A 20,440-nucleotide genomic window follows, 5' to 3' on the forward strand; every position below is an offset into this window, starting at 1 on the left:
AAATACTGTGTCAGTACTAGTTATAGCATTACTTCACATTGGACAACACACTAAGGACAGATCCCACATGAGAAGTAAATACTCAGTGACTCCTGTTGTTGACACTCGTTTATGGCATCAATAATCTCCCTAGGCTCTAGTCATGAGTTGCCAAGGCTATGGAAGCCTTTTGAGTTTGCTGACTTTGATCTTATTCCCACAGGGTCATAGTCAAAGTGGAAGTTCTCTCCTCCCTTCAGAGAAAGGCACCTCCTTCTTTGATGGCCCTGTTCTTTCCACTGGCATCTCACTAGCAGAGATCTTTCATTTAGCTCTTCTTTTTTCTTTTTGTTGAGAGTGTCTTGGCTTTCCATGCCTAATATAATCTCATGGGCTCTTCAGCCATATCTGCATACCCTAAATTTTCAATGCAGAAAAGGGTGAAAACCCAGAAATATGAAAATGATGCTAATATGGATCTCCAAACAATTACATTATCACCAGGCAGACCAAAAACTATATCTAAAGTCTATTTATAGATACCTTTGAAGTGTCAGATAATTGAATTAATACAAATTAAGTTATGGTATTAAAATGCTCACTCGAGAAGTATTATTTTCTCAATTATTGTCATGATTTCATAATGCTCAAAAACCAAAAGAGAATATTATAAAGTATTACAAAATCTGTATTTGCTTTAAAGATTTCTTTATTTTTTGACAGGCAGAGTTAGAGAGACAGAGACAGAGAAAGAGAGGCCTTGCAAATGCTGGTCCACTTCCCAAATGGCTGCAATGGCTGGAACTGGGCCAGTATGAACTAAAGAGCCAGGAGCTCCCTCTAGGTTTCCCATGTGGGTGCAGGAGTCCTCTGCTGCCCTCTTAGGTGCACCAGCAGAAAGCTGGATCAGAAGTGCAGCAGCTAAGCCACGACCAGCACCCATGTGAGAGGCCTGGCACTGCAGACTGGGGTTTACCCGCTACACCACAGCGATGTCCCCCAAAGTTCCTGGTCTCCCATGTGGGTGCAGGGCCCAAGGACTTGGGCCATCCTACACTGCCTTCCTGAGAGCTGGACTGGAAGAGGAGCAAACGGTACAGAACCGGCATGCCAACCGGGACTAGAACCTGGGTGCCGGCGCCACAGGCGGAGGATTAGCCTAGTGAGCCACGGTGCCAGCTGATTTCTTTGTTTATTTTACAGAGAAGAGAAATAGAGAGTGCTTCCATCCCCTGGCCATCTCCCCAAATGGGCCCAAGGACCAGGGTTGGGCAAGGCTGAAGCTAGGAGCCAGGAGCTTCTTCTAGGTCTCCCATGTGGGTAAAGGGGTTAAAGGACTTTTATACAGTGAACTCAGAGAAGTATGAAAAAGTCACCGATTAATATCACTGTATTAAAGTCACTTTAAATGTAACTAACCTAATACAACATTACTAAAGGATAGGGTCAGATAGAAACGATCACAAATAATATCCAACCAAATAGTGTTTGCAAGAAACCTACTTTACATATAAAGACACAAGTGGAATAAAAATGAGAGAATAGAGGAAGCCATTTCGTGCTAACACTAATTTTGAAAAAGCAAGAATGGCTGTATTAATTTCAGAAAAGGCAGAGTTCAAAGTAAGGAAATTGTCATTTGTAACAAGGGCCATTAAGTAATGATAAAGGAATGATTTTTGCAGGAAAACATAACAATCCTTTGACCAGACACCTCACCCTGAAGATATACAGACAGTCCTTAAGCATATCAAAACATGCTCACAGTCATACAGTGGTAGAGAATTGCAAATTAACACGATAAGATACTAAAAAAATGTCTATTAGAAGGGCTAAAATCCCTGAAATATGCCAAAATACTGAAATATACCAATATACTGAAAATACCAAATACTGGCAAGGATGTGGAGCAGTGGGAACCCTCATTCATTGCTGGTGGGAATGCAAGATAATGCAGCCACCTTCCAAAACAGTTTGACAGTTTCTTGCAAAGCCAAACATAGTCTCACTATACAACCCAGAAAATGCACCCTTAAGTATTTACTCAATTGGCTTGAAAGTTATGTCCACATGGAAACTGACATACAGATATTTCTAGCAGCTTTATTCATAATTATTAAGAATTGGAAGCAACCAACATATCCTTCGATAGAGGAGTGTATAAACAAACCAGCATGTACATAAAATGGCATATTTGTCAGCACTAAAAATATTTGAACCATGTAGCCATGACAAAGCTTGCTGAAACCTTGAATGCATATGGTTAAGTTAAAGAAGCCAATATGACAAGGCTACTTACTATATGATTCTAGCTATATGACATTCTAGAAAGGTATAGAGACAGGAAAAATGAGCAGTAGTTGTCAGGCACTGGTGGATGAGTAGAGGAATGAATAGGTAGGAGACAGGGAAGTTTTAGGGCAGGGAAATTTATGCTGTAATGATGGACCATGACACCATGCATTTAGCAAAACACATAGAACTGTGCAATACAATGAATGGACCTCAACTATGGGTTTTATTTGGTATATTAGCAAGTGTACCACAAGAATATAAGGTGTTAGGAATAGAAGAAACTGTCTGAGACAGAATGAGTATAATCAGTATATGGAAACTTTCAGTACTTTAATTTTTCCACAAATAAATTTTCTCTAAAAAATAAGGTATACTAGAAACAAAGTACAAAGAAAAATAATCATTCTGATCTCATGCTCTCTCTTCAGTTTATACAATCTTATAGTTTAGGTAGATGCTGACCTACATTACTGGCTTCAGGCTAACCAAATGGCCACCAGGGACTAATTTTTGCCATTCAACTGTCATTGTTCCAGCATTTTCCCCACCCCTTTATTTGTAACCTTACGTCCACTTTTATCCAGATGGATTTCCCCATCCCTACACTGTCATTTCCCTCTCACTTCCCAAAGTTCTCTGACATTGACCAGAACGAGACAGAGAACAGAATGTGGGGAAGGAATCTTAACCATCACATTGGTGCTTCCCCTTGCTTCCTTCTATTTCTAGTAAATAATTACATTCACAAGGACACACGCCCCCTCACATACACACACAAGCGTATTTTGAGGCAGGCTTACAGGTCTCGCTGCCATGATCCTAAACTGTGGCTTTAGTTCCCATCATGTGTCTCTAGGCTTTCGCATGTATGACTTATTCTTTGTTCCCTGAAACTCCTGTCTGGAAAGAGCATCATTTCATCCAAATTGTCTGATGGTTTTTTTTTTTTTTTCCGTTTGTTTTCACAGGGATGATAATCCGTTGACAGACATTTTGGTTGTCCCTAACCAGAATGTCAATAATAGGTGAGTTTGTTTTCTGTTATCTGCATGGGAAACCATTTTGGAGTCGTTATGACAACACACAGTTAATTTACAGCCTGTCAGTGTCTGCGTGTAACCTGTTTGTGTTTTCTACCTAGATGTAAAAAAGTGAGCCAGGTCAGAAAATATGTACTCATGATATGTTTGTGTACCTCAGAAACCAGAAACCTGAGCCTATCACAATTCAGAACCCAGGCAACTATCAGAATACCTGTGTGTGAGATGCACAGTGACACAAGGGAGAAGAGAACCCATTTTGGAAGCAAGCACTTGGTAGATGTAGGCAGGGAGCACAGGAGGCCTCAGTGCAAAGAAAGGAGCTAATCTTCCCAGGATTAATCCCTCATGCTCCAGGGCACTGCCACCACGTGAGGCTAATCCACTCAGCCCAAACCCACCATCACACTGGGTGGAACTCTTGCTTCTAGCCTGCAGTGAGTCAACCCTATCTATGGAGCAGGAAAGGCAACCATGATGGGTTTAATCAAGGAGATGGTGAGAGGGAGGCTGTTAAAGCAGGAAATCAGATGGGACAAGAGGTATAGGTACTTAGAACTTGAAGAGGTCTAGGAGGTAGTTACAGAGAGTGGCTGCACAATGGGTATCGAAAGAAAGTTAGAAGGAGAAAGTCCTAGAGTTCCACAGCACAGTGGGGTGACGATAGCCTATTACATAGTTCACAAAGAACTGGAAGAGAGAACCTCAGCATCTCCAAACATAATGAAAGAATAATGAGATGAAAATGCTAATTACCCTGATTTGGTCAGTGTATGCTGTGTACATGTGTTTTAATATCATTAAACCCATAGATAATGAAATTGTTACAGTTAATAAAATTTTCAAAAAGTCTTGAGGCATGAATATTTACTTTATAGGCCTAAGAACTTAATTTCCACCATATAAAACTTTTTTACTTTGGACAAAAAGGAGTGAGCCTATTAGCACATCAGCTCACATTGTGAGTTACCAGGCTAAGGATAGAAACAATCAAATTCGGGGGACAATATTCATTCTATAACAAAAAGGAATTGAGGAGGAATCCTGTTTGCACTAAGGAGAAGGTAAAATTGAGCACAGAGAAGAGGAGCCCTAAGCACAGAAAAATAAAACTAACAGACCCTAGGAATGTCCCAAAGCCTCAAGATACCCATAATCCATGCCAGACACACTTCCACAAACTTTTGGATGGACCCTCAAACATACGAGTAAAAATCCATTTGTATCTAGAATAACTGTACTGATTTCATCTGAAATTTTTAAATAACTGCGACTTTTTAGTTTAACCAATTTAAAATTGTAGATCAATTACAACTAATTTGAATAAAAAGTGAAGTTCATGGATTCACGTGGTGTTTGATTATGTACAATTTAATCCTCAGCCCTGCTCTAAATGAAGCAGTATCCACTCATGGCGGAGTCGAAAATGAAAGGTCAGATACCTACTTGTATACAGATATATACACATATGTCTAAATACATATTAAATGTAGATTTCCTTCAAAACTGTTTCTAAAGTATTGGCAGTGCCAGCTTTTGTTTGTAACTTTTTTTCCTTTTTTGCATCCAGTTCTATAAAAGAGGAACAGGTCAGAAGAAACAGACTTCTTCCCATCTTGATAACTAGTTCCAAAATTCTTGGAAAACTATCAGATCATTTGTGCATGCAACTGTAGTAGAGTGGGCAGTGTTCATTTGCTAGAGCTAATGTAACAACACATGACAAGCTGAGTGTCTTAAACAAGTTTATTATATAACAGACCTAGGGGTTAGAACTGGAAAATGAACTACTGCACATAGGCTTTTTGGAGGTCAGTAACAACGTATCTGTTCTATGCCTCTCTCCTAGCTATTGCCAATTGCTGTCCATCTATGGTATTCCTTGGCACTTAGATTCCTTACCCAGGTCTCTGCTCACATATGCACATGGCATGCTTTCTGTTTGTGCCTGCGTTCACATTTTTCTTTTTATAAGGGCACCAGTCATATTGGATCAGGAGCTCACTCTATGCCAATAGAACCTCGTCTTAACTGCTTAGTTTCCAGTGAGCCTATTAGCACATCAGCTCACATTGTGAGTTACAAGGCTAAGGATAGAAACAATCAAATTCGGGGGACAATATTCATTCTATAACAAAAAGGAATTGAGGAGGAATCCTGTTTGCACTAAGGAGAAGGTAAAATTGAGCACAGAGAAGAGGAGCCCTAAGCACAGAAAAATAAAACTAACAGACCCTAGAAATGTCCCAAAGCCTCAAGACACCCATAACCCATGCCAGACACACTATTGGATGAATGAACCCTGACTCAGGTCTGCAGCTACCTGACCATATCTCATGGACAAGAACCACAAACATGGGTGAAAGTAAGGAGGTGAAGGTGAGACTTGAGAATCAAGAATTTAGGTGAGGTGAGAGTGATGTGTCCCTACAAATTGAAGTTGAGTTGAAGGAAGTGACACCACAAAGGGCTATCTCTCTCTGGGACTAAGTTAATAATAGTTTTAATTATATCTAGAGCATTACTAAGTTCATATCACTAAGAAGTTTATACCTGAAATATGAAGTCGTGTTCCTAATAACATCAACACTGGGTTTAAGTAGTGACTAAAGACCACCTAGTTTATGAGTACCTATAGCTCTCGGATCCAACAAAGTAAGTTTATAATAGGTCACACATGGATGAATCAACATCATTAATAAATAAAAATAAAATTATTTTGCACTAAAGTACTTACGTTCTTATTTAATTTCCACAAACTTTTGGAAGGACCCCCAAACATATGAGTAAAAATCCATTTGTATCTAGAATAACTGTACTGATTTCATCTGAAAAACTTAGCTTAAAATCAGCATCCTTTCTGATTGTGTACTTTTGCTTTATAATCTCTTAGCCCAAACCAGGGTAAACTGAACTCTGTCACTATGGAAGACCCTAATGAATGGTGAGTTCAAACAAATTCTTTAAAAGAATTATTTTTATTCATGTGAAAGTGTTAGAGAGGTAGGTAGGTAGAGAGAGAGAGAGACAGAGACAGAGACAGAGACAGAGATAGAGACAGAGAGAGAGAGGCCTTGCAAATGCTGGTCCACTTCCCAAATGGCTGCAATGGCTGGAACTGGGCCAGTATGAACTAAAGAGCCAGGAGCTCCCTCTAGGTTTCCCATGTGGGTGCAGGAGTCCTCTGCTGCCCTCTTAGGTGCACCAGCAGAAAGCTGGATCAGAAGTGCAGCAGCTAAGCCACGACCAGCACCCATGTGAGAGGCCTGGCACTGCAGACTGGGGTTTACCCGCTACACCACAGCGATGTCCCCCAAAGTTCCTGGTCTCCCATGTGGGTGCAGGGCCCAAGGACTTGGGCCATCCTACACTGCCTTCCTGGGCCACAGCAGAGAGCTGGACTGGAAGAGGAGCAACCGGGACAGAACCGGCATGCCAACCGGGACTAGAACCTGGGTGCCGGCGCCACAGGCGGAGGATTAGCCTAGTGAGCCACGGTGCCGGCTGATTTCTTTGTTTATTTTACAGAGAAGAGAAATAGAGAGTGCTTCCATCCCCTGGCCATCTCCCCAAATGGGCCCAAGGACCAGGGTTGGGCAAGGCTGAAGCTAGGAACCAGGAGCTTCTTCTAGGTCTCCCATGTGGGTAAAGGGGTTAAAGGACTTTTATACAGTGAACTCAGAGAAGTATGAAAAAGTCACCGATTAATATCACTGTATTAAAGTCACTTTAAATGTAACTAACCTAATACAACATTACTAAAGGATAGGGTCAGATAGAAACGATCACAAATAATATCCAACCAAATAGTGTTTGCAAGAAACCTACTTTACGTATAAAGACACAAGTGGAATAAAAATGAGAGAATAGAGGAAGCCATTTCGTGCTAACACTAATTTTGAAAAAGCAAGAATGGCTGTATTAATTTCAGAAAAGGCAGAGTTCAAAGTAAGGAAATTGTCATTTGTAACAAGGGCCATTAAGTAATGATAAAGGAATGATTTATTTAACAATTACCAAAACATTTTTATTGTAGAGTTTGTTTCTGACTTTAACTCTATAATTAATCTAAACTCTCCATTGTTAAGTACAAATCCACAGCATGTTGTCACATATTTCTCTTTCAGTTTGGAATTCTTGATATCCAAGTCCTTTTTCTTTTTTTTTTTTAACTTTTATTTAATGAATATAAATTTCCAAAGTACGGCTTATGGATTACAATGGCTTCCCCCCCATAACATCTCTCCCACCCGCATCCCTCCCCTTTCCCACTCCCTCTCCCCTTCCATTCACATGAGGATTCATTTTTGATTCTCTTTATATACAGAAGATCAGTTTAGTGTACATTAAGTAAAGATTTCAACAGTTAGCTCCCACACAAACATAAAGTGAAAACTAATAGATGATTTTTTAAATGATGATGAAATCAGCTCAGACCTATTGTCATGTTTAATCCCAGCGAGAGTCAAGTTGGGAATTAATAATTTCTTCTTCTTCTTTTTTTTTTTTTTTACAGAAGATAAGTTTAGTATACATTAAGTAAAGATTTCAACAGTTTGCACCCCCATAGAAACACAAAGCGAAATATACTGTTTGAGTACTCATTATAGCATTAAGTCTCAATGTACAGCACATTAAGGACAGAGATCCTACATGAGGAGTAAGTGCACAGTGACTCCTGTTGTTGACTTTACAAATTGACACTCCTGTTTATGGCATCAGTAATCTCCCTATGCAACAGTCATGAGTTTCCAAGGCTATGGAAGCCTTTTGAGTTCACCGACTCTTATCTTGTTTAGACAAGGTCATATTCAAAGTGGAGGTTCTCTCCTCCCTTCAGAGAAAGGTACCTCCTTCTTTGAAGACCTGTTCTTAAGGAATGATTTTTGTGGGAAAACATAACAATCCTTTGACCAGACACCTCACCCTGAAGATATACAGACAGTCCTTAAGCATATCAAAACATGCTCACAGTCATACAGTGGTAGAGAATTGCAAATTAACACGATAAGATACTAAAAAAATGTCTATTAGAAGGGCTAAAATCCCTGAAATATGCCAAAATACTGAAATATACCAATATACTGAAAATACCAAATACTGGCAAGGATGTGGAGCAGTGGGAACCCTCATTCATTGCTGGTGGGAATGCAAGAATATGCAGCCACCTTCCAAAACAGTTTGACAGTTTCTTGCAAAGCCAAACATAGTCTCACTATACAACCCAGAAAATGCACCCTTAAGTATTTACTCAATTGGCTTGAAAGTTATGTCCACATGGAAACTGACATACAGATATTTCTAGCAGCTTTATTCATAATTATTAAGAATTGGAAGCAACCAACATATCCTTCGATAGAGGAGTGTATAAACAAACCAGCATGTACATAAAATGGCATATTTGTCAGCACTAAAAATATTTGAACCATGTAGCCATGACAAAGCTTGCTGAAACCTTGAATGCATATGGTTAAGTTAAAGAAGCCAATATGACAAGGCTACTTACTATATGATTCTAGCTATATGACATTCTAGAAAGGTATAGAGACAGGAAAAATGAGCAGTAGTTGTCAGGCACTGGTGGATGAGTAGAGGAATGAATAGGTAGGAGACAGGGAAGTTTTAGGGCAGGGAAATTTATGCTGTAATGATGGACCATGACACCATGCATTTAGCAAAACACATAGAACTGTGCAATACAATGAATGGACCTCAACTATGGGTTTTATTTGGTATATTAGCAAGTGTACCACAAGAATATAAGGTGTTAGGAATAGAAGAAACTGTCTGAGACAGAATGAGTATAATCAGTATATGGAAACTTTCAGTACTTTAATTTTTCCACAAATAAATTTTCTCTAAAAAATAAGGTATACTAGAAACAAAGTACAAAGAAAAATAATCATTCTGATCTCATGCTCTCTCTTCAGTTTATACAATCTTATAGTTTAGGTAGATGCTGACCTACATTACTGGCTTCAGGCTAACCAAATGGCTACCAGGGACTAATTTTTGCCATTCAACTGTCATTGTTCCAGCATTTTCCCCACCCCTTTATTTGTAACCTTACGTCCACTTTTATCCAGATGGATTTCCCCATCCCTACACTGTCATTTCCCTCTCACTTCCCAAAGTTCTCTGACATTGACCAGAACGAGACAGAGAACAGAATGTGGGGAAGGAATCTTAACCATCACATTGGTGCTTCCCCTTGCTTCCTTCTATTTCTAGTAAATAATTACATTCACAAGGACACACGCCCCCTCACATACACACACAAGCGTATTTTGAGGCAGGCTTACAGGTCTCGCTGCCATGATCCTAAACTGTGGCTTTAGTTCCCATCATGTGTCTCTAGGCTTTCGCATGTATGACTTATTCTTTGTTCCCTGAAACTCCTGTCTGGAAAGAGCATCATTTCATCCAAATTGTCTGATGGTTTTTTTTTTTTTCCGTTTGTTTTCACAGGGATGATAATCCGTTGACAGACATTTTGGTTGTCCCTAACCAGAATGTCAATAATAGGTGAGCTTGTTTTCTGTTATCTGCATGGGAAACCATTTTGGAGTCGTTATGACAACACACAGTTAATTTACAGCCTGTCAGTGTCTGCGTGTAACCTGTTTGTGTTTTCTACCTAGATGTAAAAAAGTGAGCCAGGTCAGAAAATATGTACTCATGATATGTTTGTGTACCTCAGAAACCAGAAACCTGAGCCTATCACAATTCAGAACCCAGGCAACTATCAGAATACCTGTGTGTGAGATGCACAGTGACACAAGGGAGAAGAGAACCCATTTTGGAAGCAAGCACTTGGTAGATGTAGGCAGGGAGCACAGGAGGCCTCAGTGCAAAGAAAGGAGCTAATCTTCCCAGGATTAATCCCTCATGCTCCAGGGCACTGCCACCACGTGAGGCTAATCCACTCAGCCCAAACCCACCATCACACTGGGTGGAACTCTTGCTTCTAGCCTGCAGTGAGTCAACCCTATCTATGGAGCAGGAAAGGCAACCATGATGGGTTTAATCAAGGAGATGGTGAGAGGGAGGCTGTTAAAGCAGGAAATCAGATGGGACAAGAGGTATAGGTACTTAGAACTTGAAGAGGTCTAGGAGGTAGTTACAGAGAGTGGCTGCACAATGGGTATCGAAAGAAAGTTAGAAGGAGAAAGTCCTAGAGTTCCACAGCACAGTGGGGTGACGATAGCCTATTACATAGTTCACAAAGAACTGGAAGAGAGAACCTCAGCATCTCCAAACATAATGAAAGAATAATGAGATGAAAATGCTAATTACCCTGATTTGGTCAGTGTATGCTGTGTACATGTGTTTTAATATCATTAAACCCATAGATAATGAAATTGTTACAGTTAATAAAATTTTCAAAAAGTCTTGGGGCATGAATATTTACTTTATAGGCCTAAGAACTTAATTTCCACCATATAAAACTTTTTTACTTTGGACAAAAAGGAGTGAGCCTATTAGCACATCAGCTCACATTGTGAGTTACCAGGCTAAGGATAGAAACAATCAAATTCGGGGGACAATATTCATTCTATAACAAAAAGGAATTGAGGAGGAATCCTGTTTGCACTAAGGAGAAGGTAAAATTGAGCACAGAGAAGAGGAGCCCTAAGCACAGAAAAATAAAACTAACAGACCCTAGGAATGTCCCAAAGCCTCAAGATACCCATAATCCATGCCAGACACACTTCCACAAACTTTTGGATGGACCCTCAAACATACGAGTAAAAATCCATTTGTATCTAGAATAACTGTACTGATTTCATCTGAAATTTTTAAATAACTGCGACTTTTTAGTTTAACCAATTTAAAATTGTAGATCAATTACAACTAATTTGAATAAAAAGTGAAGTTCATGGATTCACGTGGTGTTTGATTATGTACAATTTAATCCTCAGCCCTGCTCTAAATGAAGCAGTATCCACTCATGGCGGAGTCGAAAATGAAAGGTCAGATACCTACTTGTATACAGATATATACACATATGTCTAAATACATATTAAATGTAGATTTCCTTCAAAACTGTTTCTAAAGTATTGGCAGTGCCAGCTTTTGTTTGTAACTTTTTTTCCTTTTTTGCATCCAGTTCTATAAAAGAGGAACAGGTCAGAAGAAACAGACTTCTTCCCATCTTGATAACTAGTTCCAAAATTCTTGGAAAACTATCAGATCATTTGTGCATGCAACTGTAGTAGAGTGGGCAGTGTTCATTTGCTAGAGCTAATGTAACAACACATGACAAGCTGAGTGTCTTAAACAAGTTTATTATATAACAGACCTAGGGGTTAGAACTGGAAAATGAACTACTGCACATAGGCTTTTTGGAGGTCAGTAACAACGTATCTGTTCTATGCCTCTCTCCTAGCTATTGCCAATTGCTGTCCATCTATGGTATTCCTTGGCACTTAGATTCCTTACCCAGGTCTCTGCTCACATATGCACATGGCATGCTTTCTGTTTGTGCCTGCGTTCACATTTTTCTTTTTATAAGGGCACCAGTCATATTGGATCAGGAGCTCACTCTATGCCAATAGAACCTCGTCTTAACTGCTTAGTTTCCAGTGAGCCTATTAGCACATCAGCTCACATTGTGAGTTACAAGGCTAAGGATAGAAACAATCAAATTCGGGGGACAATATTCATTCTATAACAAAAAGGAATTGAGGAGGAATCCTGTTTGCACTAAGGAGAAGGTAAAATTGAGCACAGAGAAGAGGAGCCCTAAGCACAGAAAAATAAAACTAACAGACCCTAGAAATGTCCCAAAGCCTCAAGACACCCATAACCCATGCCAGACACACTATTGGATGAATGAACCCTGACTCAGGTCTGCAGCTACCTGACCATATCTCATGGACAAGAACCACAAACATGGGTGAAAGTAAGGAGGTGAAGGTGAGACTTGAGAATCAAGAATTTAGGTGAGGTGAGAGTGATGTGTCCCTACAAATTGAAGTTGAGTTGAAGGAAGTGACACCACAAAGGGCTATCTCTCTCTGGGACTAAGTTAATAATAGTTTTAATTATATCTAGAGCATTACTAAGTTCATATCACTAAGAAGTTTATACCTGAAATATGAAGTCGTGTTCCTAATAACATCAACACTGGGTTTAAGTAGTGACTAAAGACCACCTAGTTTATGAGTACCTATAGCTCTCGGATCCAACAAAGTAAGTTTATAATAGGTCACACATGGATGAATCAACATCATTAATAAATAAAAATAAAATTATTTTGCACTAAAGTACTTACGTTCTTATTTAATTTCCACAAACTTTTGGAAGGACCCCCAAACATATGAGTAAAAATCCATTTGTATCTAGAATAACTGTACTGATTTCATCTGAAAAACTTAGCTTAAAATCAGCATCCTTTCTGATTGTGTACTTTTGCTTTATAATCTCTTAGCCCAAACCAGGGTAAACTGAACTCTGTCACTATGGAAGACCCTAATGAATGGTGAGTTCAAACAAATTCTTTAAAAGAATTATTTTTATTCATGTGAAAGTGTTAGAGAGGTAGGTAGGTAGGTAGAGAGAGAGACAGAGACAGAGACAGAGATAGAGACAGAGAGAGAGAGGCCTTGCAAATGCTGGTCCACTTCCCAAATGGCTGCAATGGCTGGAACTGGGCCAGTATGAACTAAAGAGCCAGGAGCTCCCTCTAGGTTTCCCATGTGGGTGCAGGAGTCCTCTGCTGCCCTCTTAGGTGCACCAGCAGAAAGCTGGATCAGAAGTGCAGCAGCTAAGCCACGACCAGCACCCATGTGAGAGGCCTGGCACTGCAGACTGGGGTTTACCCGCTACACCACAGCGATGTCCCCCAAAGTTCCTGGTCTCCCATGTGGGTGCAGGGCCCAAGGACTTGGGCCATCCTACACTGCCTTCCTGGGCCACAGCAGAGAGCTGGACTGGAAGAGGAGCAACCGGGACAGAACCGGCATGCCAACCGGGACTAGAACCTGGGTGCCGGCGCCACAGGCGGAGGATTAGCCTAGTGAGCCACGGTGCCGGCTGATTTCTTTGTTTATTTTACAGAGAAGAGAAATAGAGAGTGCTTCCATCCCCTGGCCATCTCCCCAAATGGGCCCAAGGACCAGGGTTGGGCAAGGCTGAAGCTAGGAGCCAGGAGCTTCTTCTAGGTCTCCCATGTGGGTAAAGGGGTTAAAGGACTTTTATACAGTGAACTCAGAGAAGTATGAAAAAGTCACCGATTAATATCACTGTATTAAAGTCACTTTAAATGTAACTAACCTAATACAACATTACTAAAGGATAGGGTCAGATAGAAACGATCACAAATAATATCCAACCAAATAGTGTTTGCAAGAAACCTACTTTACGTATAAAGACACAAGTGGAATAAAAATGAGAGAATAGAGGAAGCCATTTCGTGCTAACACTAATTTTGAAAAAGCAAGAATGGCTGTATTAATTTCAGAAAAGGCAGAGTTCAAAGTAAGGAAATTGTCATTTGTAACAAGGGCCATTAAATAATGATAAAGGAATGATTTATTTAACAATTACCAAAACATTTTTATTGTAGAGTTTGTTTCTGACTTTAACTCTATAATTAATCTAAACTCTCCATTGTTAAGTACAAATCCACAGCATGTTGTCACATATTTCTCTTTCAGTTTGGAATTCTTGATATCCAAGTCCTTTTTCTTTTTTTTTTTTTAACTTTTATTTAATGAATATAAATTTCCAAAGTACGGCTTATGGATTACAATGGCTTCCCCCCCATAACATCTCTCCCACCCGCATCCCTCCCCTTTCCCACTCCCTCTCCCCTTCCATTCACATGAGGATTCATTTTCGATTCTCTTTATATACAGAAGATCAGTTTAGTGTACATTAAGTAAAGATTTCAACAGTTAGCTCCCACACAAACATAAAGTGAAAACTAATAGATGATTTTTTAAATGATGATGAAATCAGATCAGACCTATTGTCATGTTTAATCCCATCGAGAGTCAAGTTGGGAATTAATAATTTCTTCTTCTTCTTCTTTTTTTTTTTTTTACAGAAGATAAGTTTAGTATACATTAAGTAAAGATTTCAACAGTTTGCACCCCCATAGAAACACAAAGCGAAATATACTGTTTGAGTACTCATTATAGCATTAAGTCTCAATGTACAGCACATTAAGGACAGAGATCCTACATGAGGAGTAAGTGCACAGTGACTCCTGTTGTTGACTTTACAAATTGACACTCCTGTTTATGGCATCAGTAATCTCCCTATGCAACAGTCATGAGTTTCCAAGGCTATGGAAGCCTTTTGAGTTCACCGACTCTTATCTTGTTTAGACAAGGTCATATTCAAAGTGGAGGTTCTCTCCTCCCTTCAGAGAAAGGTACCTCCTTCTTTGAAGACCTGTTCTTAAGGAATGATTTTTGTGGGAAAACATAACAATCCTTTGACCAGACACCTCACCCTGAAGATATACAGACAGTCCTTAAGCATATCAAAACATGCTCACAGTCATACAGTGGTAGAGAATTGCAAATTAACACGATAAGATACTAAAAAAATGTCTATTAGAAGGGCTAAAATCCCTGAAATATGCCAAAATACTGAAATATACCAATATACTGAAAATACCAAATACTGGCAAGGATGTGGAGCAGTGGGAACCCTCATTCATTGCTGGTGGGAATGCAAGAATATGCAGCCACCTTCCAAAACAGTTTGACAGTTTCTTGCAAAGCCAAACATAGTCTCACTATACAACCCAGAAAATGCACCCTTAAGTATTTACTCAATTGGCTTGAAAGTTATGTCCACATGGAAACTGACATACAGATATTTCTAGCAGCTTTATTCATAATTATTAAGAATTGGAAGCAACCAACATATCCTTCGATAGAGGAGTGTATAAACAAACCAGCATGTACATAAAATGGCATATTTGTCAGCACTAAAAATATTTGAACCATGTAGCCATGACAAAGCTTGCTGAAACCTTGAATGCATATGGTTAAGTTAAAGAAGCCAATATGACAAGGCTACTTACTATATGATTCTAGCTATATGACATTCTAGAAAGGTATAGAGACAGGAAAAATGAGCAGTAGTTGTCAGGCACTGGTGGATGAGTAGAGGAATGAATAGGTAGGAGACAGGGAAGTTTTAGGGCAGGGAAATTTATGCTGTAATGATGGACCATGACACCATGCATTTAGCAAAACACATAGAACTGTGCAATACAATGAATGGACCTCAACTATGGGTTTTATTTGGTATATTAGCAAGTGTACCACAAGAATATAAGGTGTTAGGAATAGAAGAAACTGTCTGAGACAGAATGAGTATAATCAGTATATGGAAACTTTCAGTACTTTAATTTTTCCACAAATAAATTTTCTCTAAAAAATAAGGTATACTAGAAACAAAGTACAAAGAAAAATAATCATTCTGATCTCATGCTCTCTCTTCAGTTTATACAATCTTATAGTTTAGGTAGATGCTGACCTACATTACTGGCTTCAGGCTAACCAAATGGCTACCAGGGACTAATTTTTGCCATTCAACTGTCATTGTTCCAGCATTTTCCCCACCCCTTTATTTGTAACCTTACGTCCACTTTTATCCAGATGGATTTCCCCATCCCTACACTGTCATTTCCCTCTCACTTCCCAAAGTTCTCTGACATTGACCAGAACGAGACAGAGAACAGAATGTGGGGAAGGAATCTTAACCATCACATTGGTGCTTCCCCTTGCTTCCTTCTATTTCTAGTAAATAATTACATTCACAAGGACACACGCCCCCTCACATACACACACAAGCGTATTTTGAGGCAGGCTTACAGGTCTCGCTGCCATGATCCTAAACTGTGGCTTTAGTTCCCATCATGTGTCTCTAGGCTTTCGCATGTATGACTTATTCTTTGTTCCCTGAAACTCCTGTCTGGAAAGAGCATCATTTCATCCAAATTGTCTGATGGTTTTTTTTTTTTTCCGTTTGTTTTCACAGGGATGATAATCCGTTGACAGACATTTTGGTTGTCCCTAACCAGAATGTCAATAATAGGTGAGCTTGTTTTCTGTTATCTGCATGGGAAACCATTTTGGAGTCGTTATGACAACACACAGTTAATTTACAGCCTGTCAGTGTCTGCGTGTAACCTGTTTGTGTTTTCTACCTAGATGTAAAAAAGTGAGCCAGGTCAGAAAATATGTACTCATGATATGTTTGTGTACCTCAGAAACCAGAAACCTGAGCCTATCACAATTCAGAACCCAGGCAACTATCAGAATACCTGTGTGTGAGATGCACAGTGACACAAGGGAGAAGAGAACCCATTTTGGAAGCAAGCACTTGGTAGATGTAGGCAGGGAGCACAGGAGGCCTCAGTGCAAAGAAAGGAGCTAATCTTCCCAGGATTAATCCCTCATGCTCCAGGGCACTGCCACCACGTGAGGCTAATCCACTCAGCCCAAACCCACCATCACACTGGGTGGAACTCTTGCTTCTAGCCTGCAGTGAGTCAACCCTATCTATGGAGCAGGAAAGGCAACCATGATGGGTTTAATCAAGGAGATGGTGAGAGGGAGGCTGTTAAAGCAGGAAATCAGATGGGACAAGAGGTATAGGTACTTAGAACTTGAAGAGGTCTAGGAGGTAGTTACAGAGAGTGGCTGCACAATGGGTATCGAAAGAAAGTTAGAAGGAGAAAGTCCTAGAGTTCCACAGCACAGTGGGGTGACGATAGCCTATTACATAGTTCACAAAGAACTGGAAGAGAGAACCTCAGCATCTCCAAACATAATGAAAGAATAATGAGATGAAAATGCTAATTACCCTGATTTGGTCAGTGTATGCTGTGTACATGTGTTTTAATATCATTAAACCCATAGATAATGAAATTGTTACAGTTAATAAAATTTTCAAAAAGTCTTGAGGCATGAATATTTACTTTATAAGCCTAAGAACTTAATTTCCACCATATAAAACTTTTTTACTTTGGACAAAAAGGAGTGAGCCTATTAGCACATCAGCTCACATTGTGAGTTACCAGGCTAAGGATAGAAACAATCAAATTCGGGGGACAATATTCATTCTATAACAAAAAGGAATTGAGGAGGAATCCTGTTTGCACTAAGGAGAAGGTAAAATTGAGCACAGAGAAGAGGAGCCCTAAGCACAGAAAAATAAAACTAACAGACCCTAGGAATGTCCCAAAGCCTCAAGATACCCATAATCCATGCCAGACACACTTCCACAAACTTTTGGATGGACCCTCAAACATACGAGTAAAAATCCATTTGTATCTAGAATAACTGTACTGATTTCATCTGAAATTTTTAAATAACTGCGACTTTTTAGTTTAACCAATTTAAAATTGTAGATCAATTACAACTAATTTGAATAAAAAGTGAAGTTCATGGATTCACGTGGTGTTTGATTATGTACAATTTAATCCTCAGCCCTGCTCTAAATGAAGCAGTATCCACTCATGGCGGAGTCGAAAATGAAAGGTCAGATACCTACTTGTATACAGATATATACACATATGTCTAAATACATATTAAATGTAGATTTCCTTCAAAACTGTTTCTAAAGTATTGGCAGTGCCAGCTTTTGTTTGTAACTTTTTTTCCTTTTTTGCATCCAGTTCTATAAAAGAGGAACAGGTCAGAAGAAACAGACTTCTTCCCATCTTGATAACTAGTTCCAAAATTCTTGGAAAACTATCAGATCATTTGTGCATGCAACTGTAGTAGAGTGGGCAGTGTTCATTTGCTAGAGCTAATGTAACAACACATGACAAGCTGAGTGTCTTAAACAAGTTTATTATATAACAGACCTAGGGGTTAGAACTGGAAAATGAACTACTGCACATAGGCTTTTTGGAGGTCAGTAACAACGTATCTGTTCTATGCCTCTCTCCTAGCTATTGCCAATTGCTGTCCATCTATGGTATTCCTTGGCACTTAGATTCCTTACCCAGGTCTCTGCTCACATATGCACATGGCATGCTTTCTGTTTGTGCCTGCGTTCACATTTTTCTTTTTATAAGGGCACCAGTCATATTGGATCAGGAGCTCACTCTATGCCAATAGAACCTCGTCTTAACTGCTTAGTTTCCAGTGAGCCTATTAGCACATCAGCTCACATTGTGAGTTACAAGGCTAAGGATAGAAACAATCAAATTCGGGGGACAATATTCATTCTATAACAAAAAGGAATTGAGGAGGAATCCTGTTTGCACTAAGGAGAAGGTAAAATTGAGCACAGAGAAGAGGAGCCCTAAGCACAGAAAAATAAAACTAACAGACCCTAGAAATGTCCCAAAGCCTCAAGACACCCATAACCCATGCCAGACACACTATTGGATGAATGAACCCTGACTCAGGTCTGCAGCTACCTGACCATATCTCATGGACAAGAACCACAAACATGGGTGAAAGTAAGGAGGTGAAGGTGAGACTTGAGAATCAAGAATTTAGGTGAGGTGAGAGTGATGTGTCCCTACAAATTGAAGTTGAGTTGAAGGAAGTGACACCACAAAGGGCTATCTCTCTCTGGGACTAAGTTAATAATAGTTTTAATTATATCTAGAGCATTACTAAGTTCATATCACTAAGAAGTTTATACCTGAAATATGAAGTCGTGTTCCTAATAACATCAACACTGGGTTTAAGTAGTGACTAAAGACCACCTAGTTTATGAGTACCTATAGCTCTCGGATCCAACAAAGTAAGTTTATAATAGGTCACACATGGATGAATCAACATCATTAATAAATAAAAATAAAATTATTTTGCACTAAAGTACTTACGTTCTTATTTAATTTCCACAAACTTTTGGAAGGACCCCCAAACATATGAGTAAAAATCCATTTGTATCTAGAATAACTGTACTGATTTCATCTGAAAAACTTAGCTTAAAATCAGCATCCTTTCTGATTGTGTACTTTTGCTTTATAATCTCTTAGCCCAAACCAGGGTAAACTGAACTCTGTCACTATGGAAGACCCTAATGAATGGTGAGTTCAAACAAATTCTTTAAAAGAATTATTTTTATTCATGTGAAAGTGTTAGAGAGGTAGGTAGGTAGGTAGAGAGAGAGACAGAGACAGAGACAGAGATAGAGACAGAGAGAGAGAGGCCTTGCAAATGCTGGTCCACTTCCCAAATGGCTGCAATGGCTGGAACTGGGCCAGTATGAACTAAAGAGCCAGGAGCTCCCTCTAGGTTTCCCATGTGGGTGCAGGAGTCCTCTGCTGCCCTCTTAGGTGCACCAGCAGAAAGCTGGATCAGAAGTGCAGCAGCTAAGCCACGACCAGCACCCATGTGAGAGGCCTGGCACTGCAGACTGGGGTTTACCCGCTACACCACAGCGATGTCCCCCAAAGTTCCTGGTCTCCCATGTGGGTGCAGGGCCCAAGGACTTGGGCCATCCTACACTGCCTTCCTGGGCCACAGCAGAGAGCTGGACTGGAAGAGGAGCAACCGGGACAGAACCGGCATGCCAACCGGGACTAGAACCTGGGTGCCGGCGCCACAGGCGGAGGATTAGCCTAGTGAGCCACGGTGCCGGCTGATTTCTTTGTTTATTTTACAGAGAAGAGAAATAGAGAGTGCTTCCATCCCCTGGCCATCTCCCCAAATGGGCCCAAGGACCAGGGTTGGGCAAGGCTGAAGCTAGGAGCCAGGAGCTTCTTCTAGGTCTCCCATGTGGGTAAAGGGGTTAAAGGACTTTTATACAGTGAACTCAGAGAAGTATGAAAAAGTCACCGATTAATATCACTGTATTAAAGTCACTTTAAATGTAACTAACCTAATACAACATTACTAAAGGATAGGGTCAGATAGAAACGAGTAAAAATCCATTTGTATCTAGAATAACTGTACTGATTTCATCTGAAATTTTTAAATAATAAATATTTTAATTAATATTTAATTTAATATTTTAAATAATAAATAATTTTTAAATATACTTTTGCAATTTCCATGCAAAAGTATATTTCTCTTCTTTGTTTCTATCTATAGAACTCCTTTAAGCATTGTTTATAAAGCTGTTCAGATATAGACAGCTTTCTTCAATGTTTGTTTGTCTCAGAATATCTATCTCTTCATTCATGAAATATA

At 39.6% G+C, this 20,440-nt stretch overlaps 2 protein-coding genes and 1 pseudogene across 9 annotated transcripts in view; 2 read left to right on the forward strand and 1 right to left on the reverse strand.

The window, feature by feature from the left end:
* The window catches only part of LOC138843812 (serine/threonine-protein kinase Nek3-like), a 91,740-nt pseudogene extending 83,658 nt beyond the window's left edge, over positions 1-8,082 (forward strand).
* The window catches only part of LOC127487170 (uncharacterized), a 399,814-nt gene that overhangs the window by 41,771 nt on the left and 337,603 nt on the right, over positions 1-20,440 (reverse strand). The window lies entirely within an intron of this gene.
* The window catches only part of LOC138843191 (phosphatidylinositol 3,4,5-trisphosphate 3-phosphatase TPTE2-like), an 82,612-nt gene continuing 72,892 nt past the window's right edge, over positions 10,721-20,440 (forward strand). For 3 of the 5 annotated variants that reach the window (XM_070048930.1, XM_070048926.1, XM_070048929.1), the window contains exons 1-2: positions 10,721-12,798; positions 16,320-16,376. In XM_070048930.1, coding sequence (XP_069905031.1) covers positions 12,779-12,798; positions 16,320-16,376 — 77 coding nt within the window. In that variant the 5' untranslated portion in view covers positions 10,721-12,778. Of the gene's footprint in view, positions 19,336-20,440 lie in introns of all 5 variants that reach the window. The other 2 variants (XM_070048927.1, XM_070048928.1) reach the window with 2 other exon arrangements.

This window comes from Oryctolagus cuniculus, chromosome 9, assembly GCF_964237555.1.
Source record: "Oryctolagus cuniculus chromosome 9, mOryCun1.1, whole genome shotgun sequence".
Lineage (NCBI taxonomy): Eukaryota > Metazoa > Chordata > Mammalia > Lagomorpha > Leporidae > Oryctolagus > Oryctolagus cuniculus.